The sequence below is a fragment of the Carassius auratus genome, chromosome 29, assembly GCF_003368295.1.
Source record: "Carassius auratus strain Wakin chromosome 29, ASM336829v1, whole genome shotgun sequence".
Classification (NCBI taxonomy): Eukaryota; Metazoa; Chordata; class Actinopteri; order Cypriniformes; family Cyprinidae; genus Carassius; species Carassius auratus.
In genome coordinates, this window is record NC_039271.1 from 7,853,994 (window position 1) to 7,870,092 (window position 16,099).

At 36.7% G+C, this 16,099-nt stretch overlaps 1 protein-coding gene across 10 annotated transcripts in view; it reads right to left on the reverse strand.

Annotated features, from left to right (window-relative positions):
- The window catches only part of LOC113047957 (serine/threonine-protein kinase WNK1-like), a 69,525-nt gene extending 66,190 nt beyond the window's left edge, over positions 1–3,335 (reverse strand). For 4 of the 10 annotated variants that reach the window (XM_026209403.1, XM_026209400.1, XM_026209402.1 and 1 more), the window contains exons 1-2: positions 2,637–3,333; positions 618–1,838 (exon numbers count right to left, since the gene is read on the reverse strand). In XM_026209403.1, the coding sequence (XP_026065188.1) occupies positions 618–1,355 (738 nt within the window). In that variant the 5' untranslated portion in view covers positions 1,356–1,838; positions 2,637–3,333. Of the gene's footprint in view, positions 1–617; positions 1,839–2,636 lie in introns of all 10 variants that reach the window. The other 6 variants (XM_026209401.1, XM_026209406.1, XM_026209404.1 and 3 more) reach the window with 6 other exon arrangements.
- Between the last annotated feature and the right edge of the window lie 12,764 nt (positions 3,336–16,099).

Consider the following 16,099-nt stretch of genomic DNA (forward strand, 5'->3'; position numbering starts at 1 on the left):
TTGAATGCAACAATGAACAACATAAATCAAGCGAACATACGCGTTCAAGAAAAATATGAATGTAAACCCTTCCAGATATGCAAATTTGACTTTATCAGGAATTCTTATGACAATACACTTGTGCTTTGCATTCTCAGCATTGCTGCAAGCGGATGCTATAGGATGTATAAGTTTAAAAATATCTTCAATTTGTCTTTCAAGTCAACCACTTTAAAGAGCAACAGTTTAAAGAGAACTTTGCTGACTCAGCTGATTAACATGTCGTTATATTTACATCTAACTGTCTGAATAAGCATGTACAACAAGACCATCCATGACAGGATCAGCTATATATAGTAGGCCTATGTTTAGGGCCTAAACTGAAACTTCACCAAAGCTGTTCTTCACCCACATCCTGTAGGGGCACCATAAGAGCCATGACCACAAAGCTGCATAAACAAGTTACACCAACATAACTTCCTGTTGTAAGTCTGGCACTCTTTTTTTTTAATCAAACTTACTGTTGTGTTTCACAGGAGCATTTTCAAGCCTTTGGTCAACCACCCAACAACAAAGACATCCATCATTTATGTAGGCTGAACATTGTTGCAGAGGTTAAGAACATGGTTGCTTCTTACCTGAAGTTCACACCACGCTACTTCCACCGTTGTCTCCGTGTCCAAACCCTTGTAGACGGTTTTGAACGAGCCGCGTCCAATCTCGATGTCAAATTTGAGGAAACGCCCATCAGGCGAGGTGCCCACAGCTTTGGTCTCCACTTCTTCGTCCTCCTGAACCTTTTTCTCAGCCTCCCTCTGCTCAGCTTCAGCACGGGCCTTCGCCACCCCTTTCTCCTCCTCTTCACGTTTGTCTGCTACTCCACTCTCCTCCTCCTTGTCAGCAACATCGCTGGTCTCCGTTTCCACCGTCCCAAGGGTCTCGTTCTGCCTCACACCCACATCCTGCACAGATGGGCTCTGTACCTCCACAATCCCATCAACCCCAGCAACTCGTCCATCCTCTGCATGTTCTTCCAATAGGACACCCGAAACACCTTCTTGGGTGTCAATGGTAATGTCAGGGACCAAACCCAGCACTACAGGCACAACAAACTGCTCACAGTCCGGAGGCGAGGTGAGGATGCATGCTTTGCTGGGCAAGTCGAGGGCTGTGACATTGGAGTCACAGATGACGCTACGCCTAAAAAATCTGTGCTCAGCTGTCTTCAGATCTTTATCCATGGTATGGCGTCGTTTTCTGACCGGCGTCGTGTCTAGCTTCTCACCCACCAGAGAGTCCGAACCGGAGCCATTCACATTGTTTGAAGGTGGAGGGGCCAAGAAGGTCACCACCTTGTCGGGATTTTCTGACGACATCTCTCCAGGAAAAAAATATATATTTATAAATAAATTATTATAAAAAAAAAATAAAAAAAAACTCAAATGTAAACCTTGACTTTTTGAGGAAATTTCCTCTTTCTGCTTTTTACTGTGGCACAAAAAGCCTATGGAGAAAAAAAGTATTAAAAGCTCACGTGAACCACAGAGTTTGCTGGAAGGCCCCCTCCGTGGGGTATTCCTTACTAACAGTTACTCTTACAGTGTAAAGGACCAGGGCCCAAGAGAGGAGGTGTTCTTTTATAAACGTAAAAGAACAAGACACAGTCACTGAGGGGCAAGCACTGATGGTGACAGACAAAAACTGTCAAATCCACTTCATCCATCCTGCAGTGACCCAGAGACAGCCGTCATTGGGCATAAGGGACCGCAAGAGGGAAAAGGGCAAGAGCCTTGATATTCTTCAGACCTTCAGAGTACAGGAGACCTGGCTCCGAAACCCAAAAACCAGCTCCAGATTTACTACAAGAGACATATAAAGAACATATTAATTGCACACTCAAGTTTATTGGTTCAAAAGCATTAAAAGCAGTTCTCCATTTGAATAAGCAATTAAAAAAATATTATAACAGCATCACTTAACTTAGAAATAATGAATATAAACCTACTTTTCAACTAAAGACACTTTAAATTTACAGTATTACGTTCAAAGGAGCGAAAGGTAAACTAACGTTACTTCAACTTCGAAACCTTTTTGCTAACTTCGGTTTCCGTGCGTGTGACTGCTGGGATTTCTCCAGGTGTTCAGTTTCAATTGTATACATATAATAATAATAAGAAGAAGAAGAACAACAATAATAAAATGTTGTGCCTCAAAATGTCAACAAAACCAAACCATGTAATGGAGACGGGTCGCCCTGGTTACGTGGGGTGGCCTGCTGAGATTTGGGGAGATGTTTTTTTTTTTTTTGTGCAATTCTCCAGCAAAGAAAAGCACAAAACCCAATCAATTTCTGACGTATTTTGCATTCATTACGGATTTAAATTATTAAAAGTAATCAGCGATGCTTTTAAAAAGTTGTCAAGTAACGGCGAACGTTGGTTCTTCGGGTCTCGAGCTCGTTCTTAAAATACCCCCCGCGCGCGTTGAATCGCGTTTTTTGAACAGGAAGCGCGTACGGACAGAGAAGCAAAATACGATATACCAGCCTATACTATGCAATTGGTCATTTAATATCATATTCCTGTCAACCCATAATGAACAATCTGAGGTTTATAACCAGGTATACAATGAAAAAAATGAGGCTGGCCAGCGATTACCTTTCGTATCGTCATCACTCCTCTCTGATGTACACAAAGCGACAGCTGCAGTTGCTTGAGTTAACCTAGCGAATAATTTAACGGAGGGAATCGCCAAATAGTTGTAAACACCAAAAGAATCACGGCTAGAGAACCGAATGGTGAGAAAATATAAATCCCATGAATTTAGCCCAGCTTCGCGTTCATCGCGCTGTTTGCTCTAACGTCACAGGCCAAGTTTACCACGGGGCTGCTGAATCCAGCGTGATGCAATGACTCTAATACATTCGGTATCCAGCGTAACGATGTATCCTGTGATAAAACATTATGACAAATCAACAACCGAGTCCGGTTCCGGTCGACTGCACGCGGATCCGCTGCAAACCAGCGATTTTCTTCCTTTCACGTGAACAATGCAACAAACAACATCTACTGCGGTTCGCGTTCGCTGCTGTCGAGACGGCTGAATTGTTATCCTTACGCAACAGTCGACAAATGACAACTGGTGGTCTCCATATGCAGTGTTAAGGTTTCTCTGGAACTGCTGCTGTCGGTTCGGGTGGTGTTATTGAGACTCCCGTCTGTCACGTTGGTTTTAGCTCCGAGGCTGCTGCTGTCTTAACGTACCCTCCCACTGAATACTGACAGCAGAGACGCCAGTCTGCAGGGTCTTAGAACGGCCTGAAGATGTCGCTGTTTCCGCCCTGGGTTTATTTCCGAAATGTGCAGTGCAATGCAAAAGTTGATTCCCTTCCTCGTGAATGCAGTTTTCCTCACTTCTACTTTGGTTGCGATGCAAATTTTTGTATTTTATTTTAAAAGCTGACATTCTTAGTGTCAGTGTATCCTGATCTTTTTTTTTTTTTTTTGATAGGCGATGTTGTGTAATGTATGCCAGCGGCACACTCTTTTATGCTTCAAGTTGGACCACAGCAGAGATGCCAATATATCTTGTTTTCCCTGGCATGGAATTCTGGCTCTTCTTCCATGTGGCTAATTAACAGTAAATCTGCAAGCAATCAGGCCGTTAAACTTCAACTTCTGGCACATGTACTTTTACTGTATAAATAAAGAGAGCTTTTCAAATTCCAGCACGTTCAATGCAACAAAAATCTTTTTTTTTTCTTTGAATTTTATTACAGATGATGGGCATTAAATAATGAAGTATGAAACAGTTAACAGTCCTTCAGAAAAAGTGCATGCAGATCTCGAAGGATATTTGAAATGAATAAGCGTTATGAATCATGAAGTAAATTGAAAATGTTAAAGATGTCAAACGATGAAAGCGAAAACTAAAATAGCTTATTTGCTGTAAGTGCTCGGTGCTTTATTAAAAAGGAAGAATGAGGAAGCGTATATGGTAAGCAAAATTTAAATGGTAATTTCGCTATAAAACATTTATTTTTAAAATGTATTTTTAAACTGCAGTTTGCATTCATATATTAAGCATATCTCCTCAGTTTGTTATGCATCTCACTTTATTCTTTTGCAAAACATTACACATTCAGTTTTATATATAAATAAAATATTATTACCAATGTATGAAATTGCAAATACAAACTATGTTGAATGTTCATTTTGCTAAAATTGTTATCACCATAGGAATTGTGAATTCAAATAAAGGAAAGTTTATTGTTTTTTTTGCTATTTTTTCTCTTTTTTTCTCTCTTTTATTTTCTGTGGCCAGATTGTTTTCTCAGAGACCCTTATAACACTAGACATTTGTTTTCTTCAGTTCTCTTCCTCTCCAGATGGCACACACTAGAATAATCTTTCTTAACATCATTTTCTATGGAGGCCCCACTGCTACATAAAACCACCTTTGGATGCATTGACTGTGGGATGGGTACACATTGTTCCCCTGCCCAAATGAAGGCAGTGATTGAGTTCTGTTGACACACAGGTCAATTGAGAGCATGTGTAAATTTCACACTGGTAAGAATAACACTGGTAAGAAGACTGCATTAACATGCATTTACAAACCTCTCACTGTTTGACTAATTAATTCGTGCAAACAGAATGTGTCAAGTAAGTGTGAAAATTCGATTAGGGAAATAACAAAATAAAGACTGACAAAGAGGATGTATATTTTGTCTTATGTACGGTAGATTAAAAAAAAATCCTTCAAGTTATAAGTAGATCAGTACATTAGTTTAACCACTAGGCGGTGGTAATGAGTGATTGAGAAAACTGTTTTGTTTTTTTTTTGCACCCAACATACACATAATTTGGTTATTCATTATGACAAATATTATTTGTATATTTTGAAACATTTGTGAGTCCCCTTACTGTGCATCGTTGGGATATTGCATTTAGGCTGGTCTTTAAGATAACTGCAACACTCCGGAAGGTAAATATTTGCTCTGAGATTGAAACAATGCACAAGCTAATCTAAATGAGTGTAAGGAGGGTTATCTTAAAGTCACCATGTCAAATGCCTGCTGGAAAGTTTAACATTCCATTGTAAAGAGCCACTGGATGTCCACGCATGCTAAACTTTCAGCCCACTTGTATGCAAAGTCAGGTGACATACAGTATATAATTTTAAGAATATGCAGATCCACTTCATTCAAATTCAAGCTCTTGTACCAGGAAACACTTCAGCTCATGCAAACAAAAAAAAATTGCCCTACTGTTTTTTCACATATGAGTGTGCAAAAAAATATACAAATAAAAAGAAGAAGAAAAAAATCTAAATGTGACCTGATTTTGGTGTTTCAGATAACTTATTCAATACATAACTTGGTCAGAAGACAAATGAACTTGGGAATCTAACACAAAACAGTAAAGCTTAGTATTTTGGCAACATTCCAGTTCAGAACAGGTTTCAGAGTGAGGTGATCTGTCACATTTCTGTTTTTATTCAAACTTCAAAAACAAGTCCTGTTTGATGGTATAGAGAAGAGGGTACACAATGTACAGGACCAATCCAGAGTTCAGGGGCTGGGTGGAGCCTAATGTCTTTACATATAGGAAAACAAACCCACTAAAATCAATGTTCTTCATTAACTATAGGGCAATGTCTTGAATCTGCTTTTTTATCAAATAAATGCAGCCTTGGTGAACATGAGAGGCTTCTTTCAAAAACATTAATGCATCTTACCAACTCCAAACCTTTGAATGGTTCTAGGCTATGCACAGCACATTAGCTCACACACAGACAGAGTAAGGCCACTTGGACTAGATTCCAACATGGATAGAAGTTCATTTTAATTCAGTCTATTTTTAAGCCTCAAAGTGTTCATCTGCTGTGACTCAGTGTTTGAGGTTACATGCAGAGATGTTTTGGGCACTCAGAGCACAAAGAACCACAAATGCCACGTGTCCACCACTATTGCAGCCGCTATGGCAAATGTGCTACTGTTGGGTTCTTCAAAGCTAAAAGGAAAAGTTTGCTCAAAACTGAAAATTTGCTGAAAATGTTCTCACCCTCAGGCCGTTCAGTTAGATGTTGATGAGGTTGATCCTTCATCAGAACTGATTTGGAGCATAACATCACTTGCTCAACGATGCATTCTTTGTAGTGAATGGGTGCCATCAGAATGAGAGCCCAAACAGCTGAAAAAAAAAAAACCCATCACAATAATCCACACCACTCTAGTCCATCAATTTTCATCTTGTGAAGTTAAAAGCTGTGTGTTTGAAAGTCCTCTATAGTCTTGCTTTCTTCAGTGAAAAAAAGTTGTTTAGTCTGAATCAGAAGAAAAATATGCACAGATCAAGCACCATTTCTACAAGCCAAAACAGTCTAGAACAATTCTAAACAAATTTGTTGGTGGATGTTGATGTGAGAAGAACAACAGGGGATGGACCTGGATCTTTTTCACTAGAGGAAGCATTGTTATTTAAAAAAAAAAGCATAAATTCACATTTTTACATCAATCTATCATCTTTTCACAAGACGTTCTCTTTTTTTGGCCCCTTAGTGAGGCCCAGCACTTCAGCAAACACAGGCTTGTTTAACAGTGCAACCGAAAGAACCCTCTGTCAACTCCCATCCTTAATGCAGGCTGTTCTTCAGCTCAAGGCCTTTACCTTTCAGATGTATCTGATTCACTGGATGCTTTTCATTAGCCAGTCCTCTCTGTGTCTGTGATTACAGCAATTATTATTCTCCATTGTGTCTTTGTGCCTCAAATCATTATTGTGACTGCATAATGGGACGTTATGTGCCTCGCTTGGATAATTGCTAAGAAGAAAACAAGCAGGTCACTGCCGTCTTGAATGAAAATATCCATTTCATGGTACGGGACATGCTTTATCCAAATGTTCTGTCTTATCTAAAATGTGGGAGCATCCCATGGCCACATTGTCAGAAGAAAGTGTCTCATAACACTTGCTGGATTGTATATGATGGCTAGAAATACAATATGCATAGTGTTTTAATCACACAATATGTGGTCACACCTAAAAGTCTGCAGCATTACAACACTGGTTTTCATAGTGGATTCGGAAAAGCCAGAAGTTTAGGTTTACTGAGTCAGACTTTGTCTTTGTGGAGAGCCAGTCCCACCATCCTATGCTAGAAAAAATATTCTAAACTCTCTGATATAGCTAAAAGTAGCTATCAAGGTCCTAGGTAAGATTTCAGCTTATGTTTTTGTATGACGTAAGATATTTACTGTTACCAGGAGATATTGGTTTAAAAAAAAAATCGAGTCTTCAGGTTACAAGTCTGAGTCTCTAAACATTAGGCCACAACTGCCGCATAATGCCATTGGTTGGGCCAGAAGTTTTCATGTTGGACCGCTCAAACAAATAGAGCCATACTGAAATAGTCCGTGTTTGCACTTTTTGGGAAAATCAGCCTACGGTACAGCTGACTTACTTAAAGTAGTCTCTGCAGAGTCATCAATGTTTACCTGTGTTCCCAATTCAGTCTTTTTGTGTGCGTTATATTAACCAAAGTACCACATATTGGCCACACCTTCTTAAAAATATCAAAATGTTACATTTTAAGTGTAAGGTGGGTGAATGAGCTATGAATGAAGCCTTTTACTAGATGGGGGGATTAATTATACCTCCTTGGCACTTGAACAACAAACAGATCAAATCTAGTCTTTCTTCTTCTATTTGCAGACTGTGATTGGATATATACCATATTTGACTGGTTTACTGTTTACAAAGGAGTGCTCAGTTTTGTTATGACCCAGTCTAGTGAGTTGGAGTGAGCTGAAAAAAAAAAGAATGAATAAAATACTTGTTTGTCTGGATGGCTGTCCTCACTGTGTGCAATGAATTTCTTCAAAAGCTTTACCAACTTAGCAAAGGCTGACTGAACCTTTAATGTACCTGCAGATCAACACAACATGCACTCACCAGACTATATGTCACAAACCTCTGACAGCCGTGGCTTCTCAAGGAGAGAATTACAACACTGGGAAAGCTGGAAATAAAAATGCGTCTCTTGTAGCACGGTTCTACAAAAATGTTTCTATTCCCGGCATCGTGATATTTTTAGATGGCTCATAATCTAAGGTGACTGAAATAAGCTATTCCTGGATCTTTTCTTTTAGGATTTTTAAGAGGTTTTAATTTAGGAATAAAATACAGTTTAAAGTTCACAGTTCAAACAAGACAGTTCAAACAAAAATGAAAAATCTGTCATCTGCCATTTACTCACCCATAAATCTTTCCAAACCTGTATGACTTTCTTTCTTCTGTAGAGCACAAAATAAGATATTTTGAAAAATGTTTTAGTGTTTTTCTTCATACAGTACAATGAATGTCAACCAATATGTGTTTTGGTAAAAAAAAAAAAAAAAAAAAAAATACACTACCAGTCAAGAGTTTGGGGTCAGAAAGTTTTTTTCAATGTTTTTAAAAAGATGTCTCTTACTGTATGCTCACCAAGGCTGCATTTATTGATTAGTTAAAACTGTAACATGTGAAATATTTTGATATAGTTTATGTAATGTAAAGTATTTTTTCTTGTTATGGCAAAGCTGAATATGATCCATCAGAAATCATTCAAATATGCTGATTTGGTGCTTAAAAACATTATTATACAGTTGTGCTTCTTGATAATTTGGTAAAAACCATGATTTTTTCAGAACTCGGATGAATAGAAATGAACAGCATCTGTTTAATAACAGAAACAGAAATCTTTTGTAACATCATAAATGTCTTAAATGTCACTTTTGATCAATTGAATGCGTCTTTGCTGAATAAAAGCATTCATTTCTTACTGAAAGAAAAAAAAAAGATTTAACTTTCCCTTTAAGGTTTTATTCAATTATCTCTTCAGACTTGTTTTTAAATGTCATTTCAGCAGCTTTGGTGATTTTGGAGCTTAAAATGAGGGCAGAGAAGGGTGATGAGGTTTACACTGAAGGCCAAACATGTTATGTAAGTGCATTAAACAAGGTTATTGGTAATTATGTTTGTTTGCTAGCCTATAATAATAACACAGTGTTTAATGTTTAACTCTCCTCTTCTGGTTACAGTTGTCTTTCGGCTGGATGTTTGGTCAGTGTGGTGACAGGTGGATGCCGATGTCTTCATAGTTTCTGTGTAGATGAACACAAAATCCCCATCTAGCAGGAGAAATCATGGGTTTTCCCCTTTCAATTTCAAGGTTTCCATAAAAAAAGGCTCATTGAATAATATCTTTAAATGATGCTTTACTGTATTTTATGGTAATCAATCAATCTTGTATTAAAATAAGAACTATTTTGTGAATTATCTGACTTACAGTCATAAAATTGAATGGAAAAAGCCACATATGCAAGTGTTCGTTTGTCATTTGTGTCTGAACATTGTTGAACCCATCCTTACTAGGACACTTACTCACAAAAGCGTTTTGTTGTTGTTGTTGTTGTTGTTTTGTGGTTGTTGGTGTATAATAATAATAATAAGGATGTTAATACTTCACTAGGTTGTGATTTTAACATTATATCAGATAATGATTGTTTTTTTTTTTGCTGTAAATTTAAGTTAAATCCATAAAACCTAAAAATGTTGCTACCATATTTGTTACTTTTTTTTCAGTAGCTTAATGATCAGATGCACATTTTTCTTTTTTTTATTTGTTTGTTTTTGTAAATCCTGGTGGCAGTTTTGTGTATCTCGCTCTCGTACTGACAGTCTAGTGTCAGATAATGCAACCAAGGAGTTTTCTTTTCTCAAAAGCACCCCTCTTTCAAAAGAGCCGACTCTCCATACCACTGGAATCCAACCAGAACCTCACTGGCTGACATGTTTAAGAAGTGTTTAATTTTTCATCATTAAAACATTCGGTGTATGTCAGTGTGGTGAAGCCTCAACAGGTCGCGATGTGCTTTGGATTCAAGGCTGATGGGGTCTTCAGGGGTCAGAGCTATCAGAATGAGATATGTGTATATCCCGTCACCTGTGGGATGGGGGAATGGGGCCGCTCTCAAAGGGGCCCCTCGGGGAAAGATCTCACAGAGGACATCAACACATCCGTGAGCACTCCACAGACGCGATAAGCTCTTTGATAGAATGGTTAAAAAGTAACAACTGAGAGAAAATTGAAACTGGCAGGGTTCCGCTGTTACCATCATGAATGAATAATGCTGAACCGGAGGTTGCGATAGTCTCACGTCTGTGATAAAACACCTTGATCTTTTTGATTTAGTGTCCCAGTGACAACATGATTATTGCTTTGTGGGTTTGACCTGATACACAATTCAGCAGATTATTCACGTTATTTTATTGAGCAAGGACAAAATAAATTGATCAAACATGACTTTTACACTTAAACATTATTCTAAAAAGTGTATTTAAAATAAAATAATATAAAATAAAATAAATGCTGCTCTTTTGAACTGTCAATTTGAAAATGAAATGAAATTAAATTAAAAATAACAAATAAGCACCCAACTTGCATATTAGAATGATTTCTGACAGATCATGTGACACTGAATACTGATGCTGAAAATTCAGCTTTGCATCACAGAAATAAATGTGATTTTTAAATATATTTATATTGACAACTCAAATAATATTGCTGATCTTTACTAACTTTTTTAACACACAAACGCACACACACACACACACACACACACACACACACACACACACACTCACACACACACACACACACATAAAGTTCAAAATGAACATATGTATTTTGATACTTTATGGGTGTGAAACGTTAATAGGAAACACGTCTATAGTTGATGATGATGAACATCTGGATGGAATTTTCAGATGCCATTTGTTATGCAACTCAGGCATCACATTTGTAAATGTAGCTGAGTGTCCAGATAGTTTTGAGGCCACTAGATCTCATGACATCAAGAGTCACACTTAGTAGCAGTTGTTTTCGTACAGCTGCCGCGTGTAGCTGTTGTCTTTCAGGCTTCACTGGTGTAAGACACACACATGGCACTGCTGGCTGAGAGTTTGAACATGGCTTGTCCCTGACAGCACGACTGGACGATCATGGGTCAACTTTCAGTTTAAGTTACTTTATCCAGTCACATCTGTCTGCTTTTCTTCTTTGACAGAGCTTCTCAGAAATACAGCGTTATATAGCGGAGCCGAACCAGGGAAAAATCTCATGCTGAAATGTCACACGTGAAAGCAAACCATGGGGGGTTTTCTGAGGTCATGCCTTCTGCTCCCAATTTTGATTCTTTGGGAATCGTGTGTGCCCCTCACCCGACGACATGAGGAATTTTCCATAGAGTACATCATGTTGCCTTCTAAGATCCCTCATTTCTAAGTAAGCATTGCATGTGTCCTTCACAGAGAAGGCAATCTCAGAATGCAGTCAATGAAACACAAGATGGCAGACAATTCGAGAGAAATATATATATATGTGGTAGATTATATATCCATTTCCTGTTATATAACATTTCCCTCTAGAACGGTTTTCCTACAGACTCTTGGGCAATGTGTTTTCACTTTAAAACATTCTAGGAAATGCATTAAACAGCATCCTTTAGCCACAAATAGAGTAAGTCACACTCTGTTCCACACTGTTATGGGTGTGTATTTATTATTATCCATTGGTTAGTCTTGTATGATATCAACAGCATCCCAGCAGCCTGTTTGATCCTAAAGAGAGCTGCTTTAATGGTGTTCTGACTGACAGCAGCTTAATGTGCGCGTGTAAGGCACAGTGAGTTGTTTGTGGGTTTTTAAGCAGTGAGGAAGGTGTGAAATATTTTCATTGAGGATGTGTTGTGGTCAACAGGCAGCACTTGGATAATTTGAGACTCTGCAGCACAAAGCGATGCACAAACCAATTCAAGTGTGTCTTCATGATGCAACCTTGCATGTTACATCACCTTTCTTTTGTGGTATTAAGAAAGTATATTCTGATCTTTTTCTTTCATGTGTCTAGGATGAATTTTCCAGACGAATACATAAACAGACATGAAACCTGGATGCTAATGGAATGAGAGCGGCCCACTGGAGGCTGTTCGGCATAGTCACATGAGTTTGTCACTGTTCGGCATCTGTCCATCCTGCTGTCAGTAGAAATGTCAAACTCAGGAGAGATGTTTGATGTATTCTGAGATTATTTTTGTAGGCTGTTCATCTCGCACAGAGACTTTCCTGTCCCTTTGATTGATGTGCGCAAACAACTGCACAAAATAATTTCTATTCTTCTTCTTGTCTTTGAACTGTTTGTTTGCCACTCAGATTTTCTGTTTTTGGCCTTCACTAGGGAATCGCTTCATTGTTGTATTTTCATAAATAGAATGTACTTTCCACGTCTGCTAAAAATTATGCTTTTGATATTTAAAAACAAGTGTACTCACAAATTGTATCTTACATTTTCACACTACCACATGCCATGCACTTAAACAATAATTCAGTTATACCAATATTAATAGTGTGAGTGCAACTTAATTTTTTTTGTTTATTTAACATTTTTGAGAAACTAATTTCTCAATCAATTTCTCATCAAAACATGTTTTTTTTGTATATCAGGTTTATTATAATTAAGTAAAACTAAAACATTTTCATTATTTGTTATAAAATTAATATAAAAAATAATATAATACTATAAAATATAATATATAATATAATAATAATAATAATAATAATAATAATAATATATAATAAATAAATTATATATATATATATATATATATATATATATATATATATATATATATATATATATATATATAGCTAGTTAGTTACCAAGGCAACATTTCTCATCTTAATTTAGTTTAAATTGCTAAAATAACTTAAAATAAATAAAAATATATGGGACACAGACATATTTAAAAATATATATGGTAGACATAAAAAAAATGAAAATAAAGAGAGAATGAATCATATAAAAGTAAATTCTCATTTTAAAATATTAACACAAAATAAAAAAGTAACTCTTGCTGAGTAATATATATAGATGTGCATATAACACACACACACGCACACACACACACACACACACACACACACACACACACACACACACACACACACACACACACACATATATATATATATATATATATATATATATATATATATATATAAAATATGAGAGTAAAATAACAATTACAAATGCAATTTCTCATATATGCAGAGAGAGAGAGAGAAAGACAGAGAAAGAAAGATAGATTTTTTATTTTATTTTATTTTTAGAGCAAGCTCTGAAGCTAAAATGTGACTTTAGGAACATGTATGAAAGGCTAATGTCTGAACAATGCTCTGAGTGGTTTCTCCCTCTCTGAGCTGTTTTATTGAGCTGCTTGTTCCCCTGCAGGACAAGCTTGATACTGCATGAGACCAGAAACACCCCGGTGGAAGTATCTCAGACACTACATGGCCTTCAGAGCAGGATGAGTCATGACACAGCCACATAAATCTGAAGTCAGCCTGCCTGAGAGATTCTTCTCAGCACACACACACACACACACAGATAATAAAACCGAATGCCTTTTTCAGCCGCTCCAGCAGTCATTTGATAAACTGGACATTCCACTGTAATATGACACCAGTGCTTTGTTCCAGGGGCCATAACTCCCATGATGCTTCTTCACACACACACACACATAGAGAGAGAGAGAGAGAGAGAGACAAAGGCCTGTCTCCATCTAGCTGTTTGTTAGCTCACTGACCAGCAGAGCAGGAATTTGCACTCATGTTTCTAGCAGATTGAACTGTATTCAGTATGAAAGACATTCCAGCTCATGTGACTACAGCAGCCGTTTCGGTGCTTTCCAGAGCTGCAGCTGCCCAATCCAGGCCATTTCAGCGCCCTGCCCTGCTCATACCAACACACATATTCACACGTCCTCTAACTTTAGAGTGTGATAACCAAAAGACACAATTAAAGAGCACTGGTATAATCATACAGTATAAATCTGAGTGACTTCAAGGTCAGTCTGACAGGGCAGAATGCCTGCAGTATAATCATCTAGCATTTTGAATGTGCTATAAAGTCCCTTGAAAATATCTGGTGCCCTCTTTTATGATTACAGGCCAGTGATGGCAATGAGAGAATCATGGAAATTGTTCAAAAGTGGGGAAAATGGGTTGGTCTCATAGCAAATGTGCACTTTTATCTTGTTGCTAGGAAGGGAGTACATTAAATATACATCATTGGATACATTTAAAATCAAGCATGGAAGATTTGGCACAGGGTAATTGAGGAATCTGAGTTTGTCAGAGAAATGTCAAATGTGTGGGCATGTGTTTGGACTACATCCAGTTACTGAGCTTGCTAAAGCATAAAAAAAGTGGCTGAAAAAAGGTAAAAAAAAAAAAAAAAAAAAAGACAATATATTTATATATTTAAATATATTTAATTAAGTTCAACATTTGAATAAAAGTTATAGTACAAAATATAACATTTACAAAATAAAATATATAATTTAAAACCAAAATATTTTTTTAAATGACACTAGTTAACACCTCTTTCTAACATTTATTTTATGTTCCATGCCATTGGTACAGCCAAGGAAAAGAAAAGAAAAGAAAAAACAATTTAATAGATATTTAAATGTCATGAATACATTTAGGAGTATACTGTAAGGAATGAATAAATAAATGTAATGAATATATATATTTTTAATGATACTGTACATTACATTTACATTTTAATTGATATTATTGTGAATGAAAAATGTAAATTATAAATTAAATTAAATTAAATATAATTAAGTATATAAAAATATATTAAATAATTAAACTTTTGCATTAAATACACAAAATACCTTCTAATATCTTTTTCACTTTCTTAGCTACAACATATATAGCTCAATTTTAGTTTTGTATGCATTACTACCAAATCAGCGGAGCAAAATCCCCAAATAAAACATTATTTATTTTCATGAATATTTAAATGTAATGAATATATTTAATAAAGTGAAATAAAATTAATTAAAACGAAAGAGTAATCACAAATGTTACATAAAACTTCAAATGAACTTACTGTAAATGAAATACACAAAAAACAACTCTAAAATGAAAATCAAATAGGATGAAAAAGGATAACAAAATATATGTAATTATATATTTAAGTTTAATGAAACAACATAAAATGTTACATTTAAAAAGATTGAATCAAATGCTACTCGTCTTTCATCTACCCTCCACGCCACGACATACGGCCAAGCTTTGAGAGATGTTTCTGTGGGCACACTGAGTTTACATCATGCCAAAGCCTCGATCTGCTGGAGTCCTGTTTGTCTGAGGTCATGTTTTCACAGGGAGGGACAACAGAGAGAGCGTTCAGGGGAGAATAAACGAGAGAGGAATAGAGAGAACGAGAGAGTGAAACAGGGTGATAAGATGGTGCTGGAAAACTGAACTAACAAACACAGACCTCCAGCCTGAGCTCAGGAACCTGCTCTTCCATTTACAGTTCTGTCTCCCCTTTTCTCTCTTTATTATTGTTTCGAGGACAGATATGGAGAAAGAGCCCTGAGCCCAGCTCTGCAGATAAACTCTTTATCAAAGGACAGAGGAGGACATTGTGTGTGTGTGTGTGTGTGTATGTGTGTGTGTGTGAGTGGCTAATATGTATTCTGCATGTCATATCTAGAGCAATTTTTGGACACTATGAGTGTGTGTGTCATTGCTGGACTTAACGCTGAACATCATGACCCACTTTATAGAAGTGACACCCCAGTTGTCCAACTCTGTGTATCCAAATAAAACCCTGCAGAACACACTCACATTCGAACACACTCATAAATGAGGACAAACTGGCTTTATTATTTACATATTTTTTTAATTTGCTGTGATTATGATGGCAAAAAAATCTTCATTATTTATAGTTAGAAAAATAAATGATTATTTTAAGCTCAGTGTTTAAGAGTTTTAATTAAGGATGTCCCTGTATGACAATTTTGGTCTAAAACTATAGTTATATGCAAAAATGTAATAAAAAAAAGAGTCAAGCATTATATGTTTTTATATAAAGCTGCTGCTATAAAAACAACATCAACCCCAAAATCCTGTTTACTTTCAATTGAGGACATTGAGGACACAATTGAGGACCCCAAAGGGAGGTTTGGTCAGATTTAGCTCACTTTTGGGGACAATTT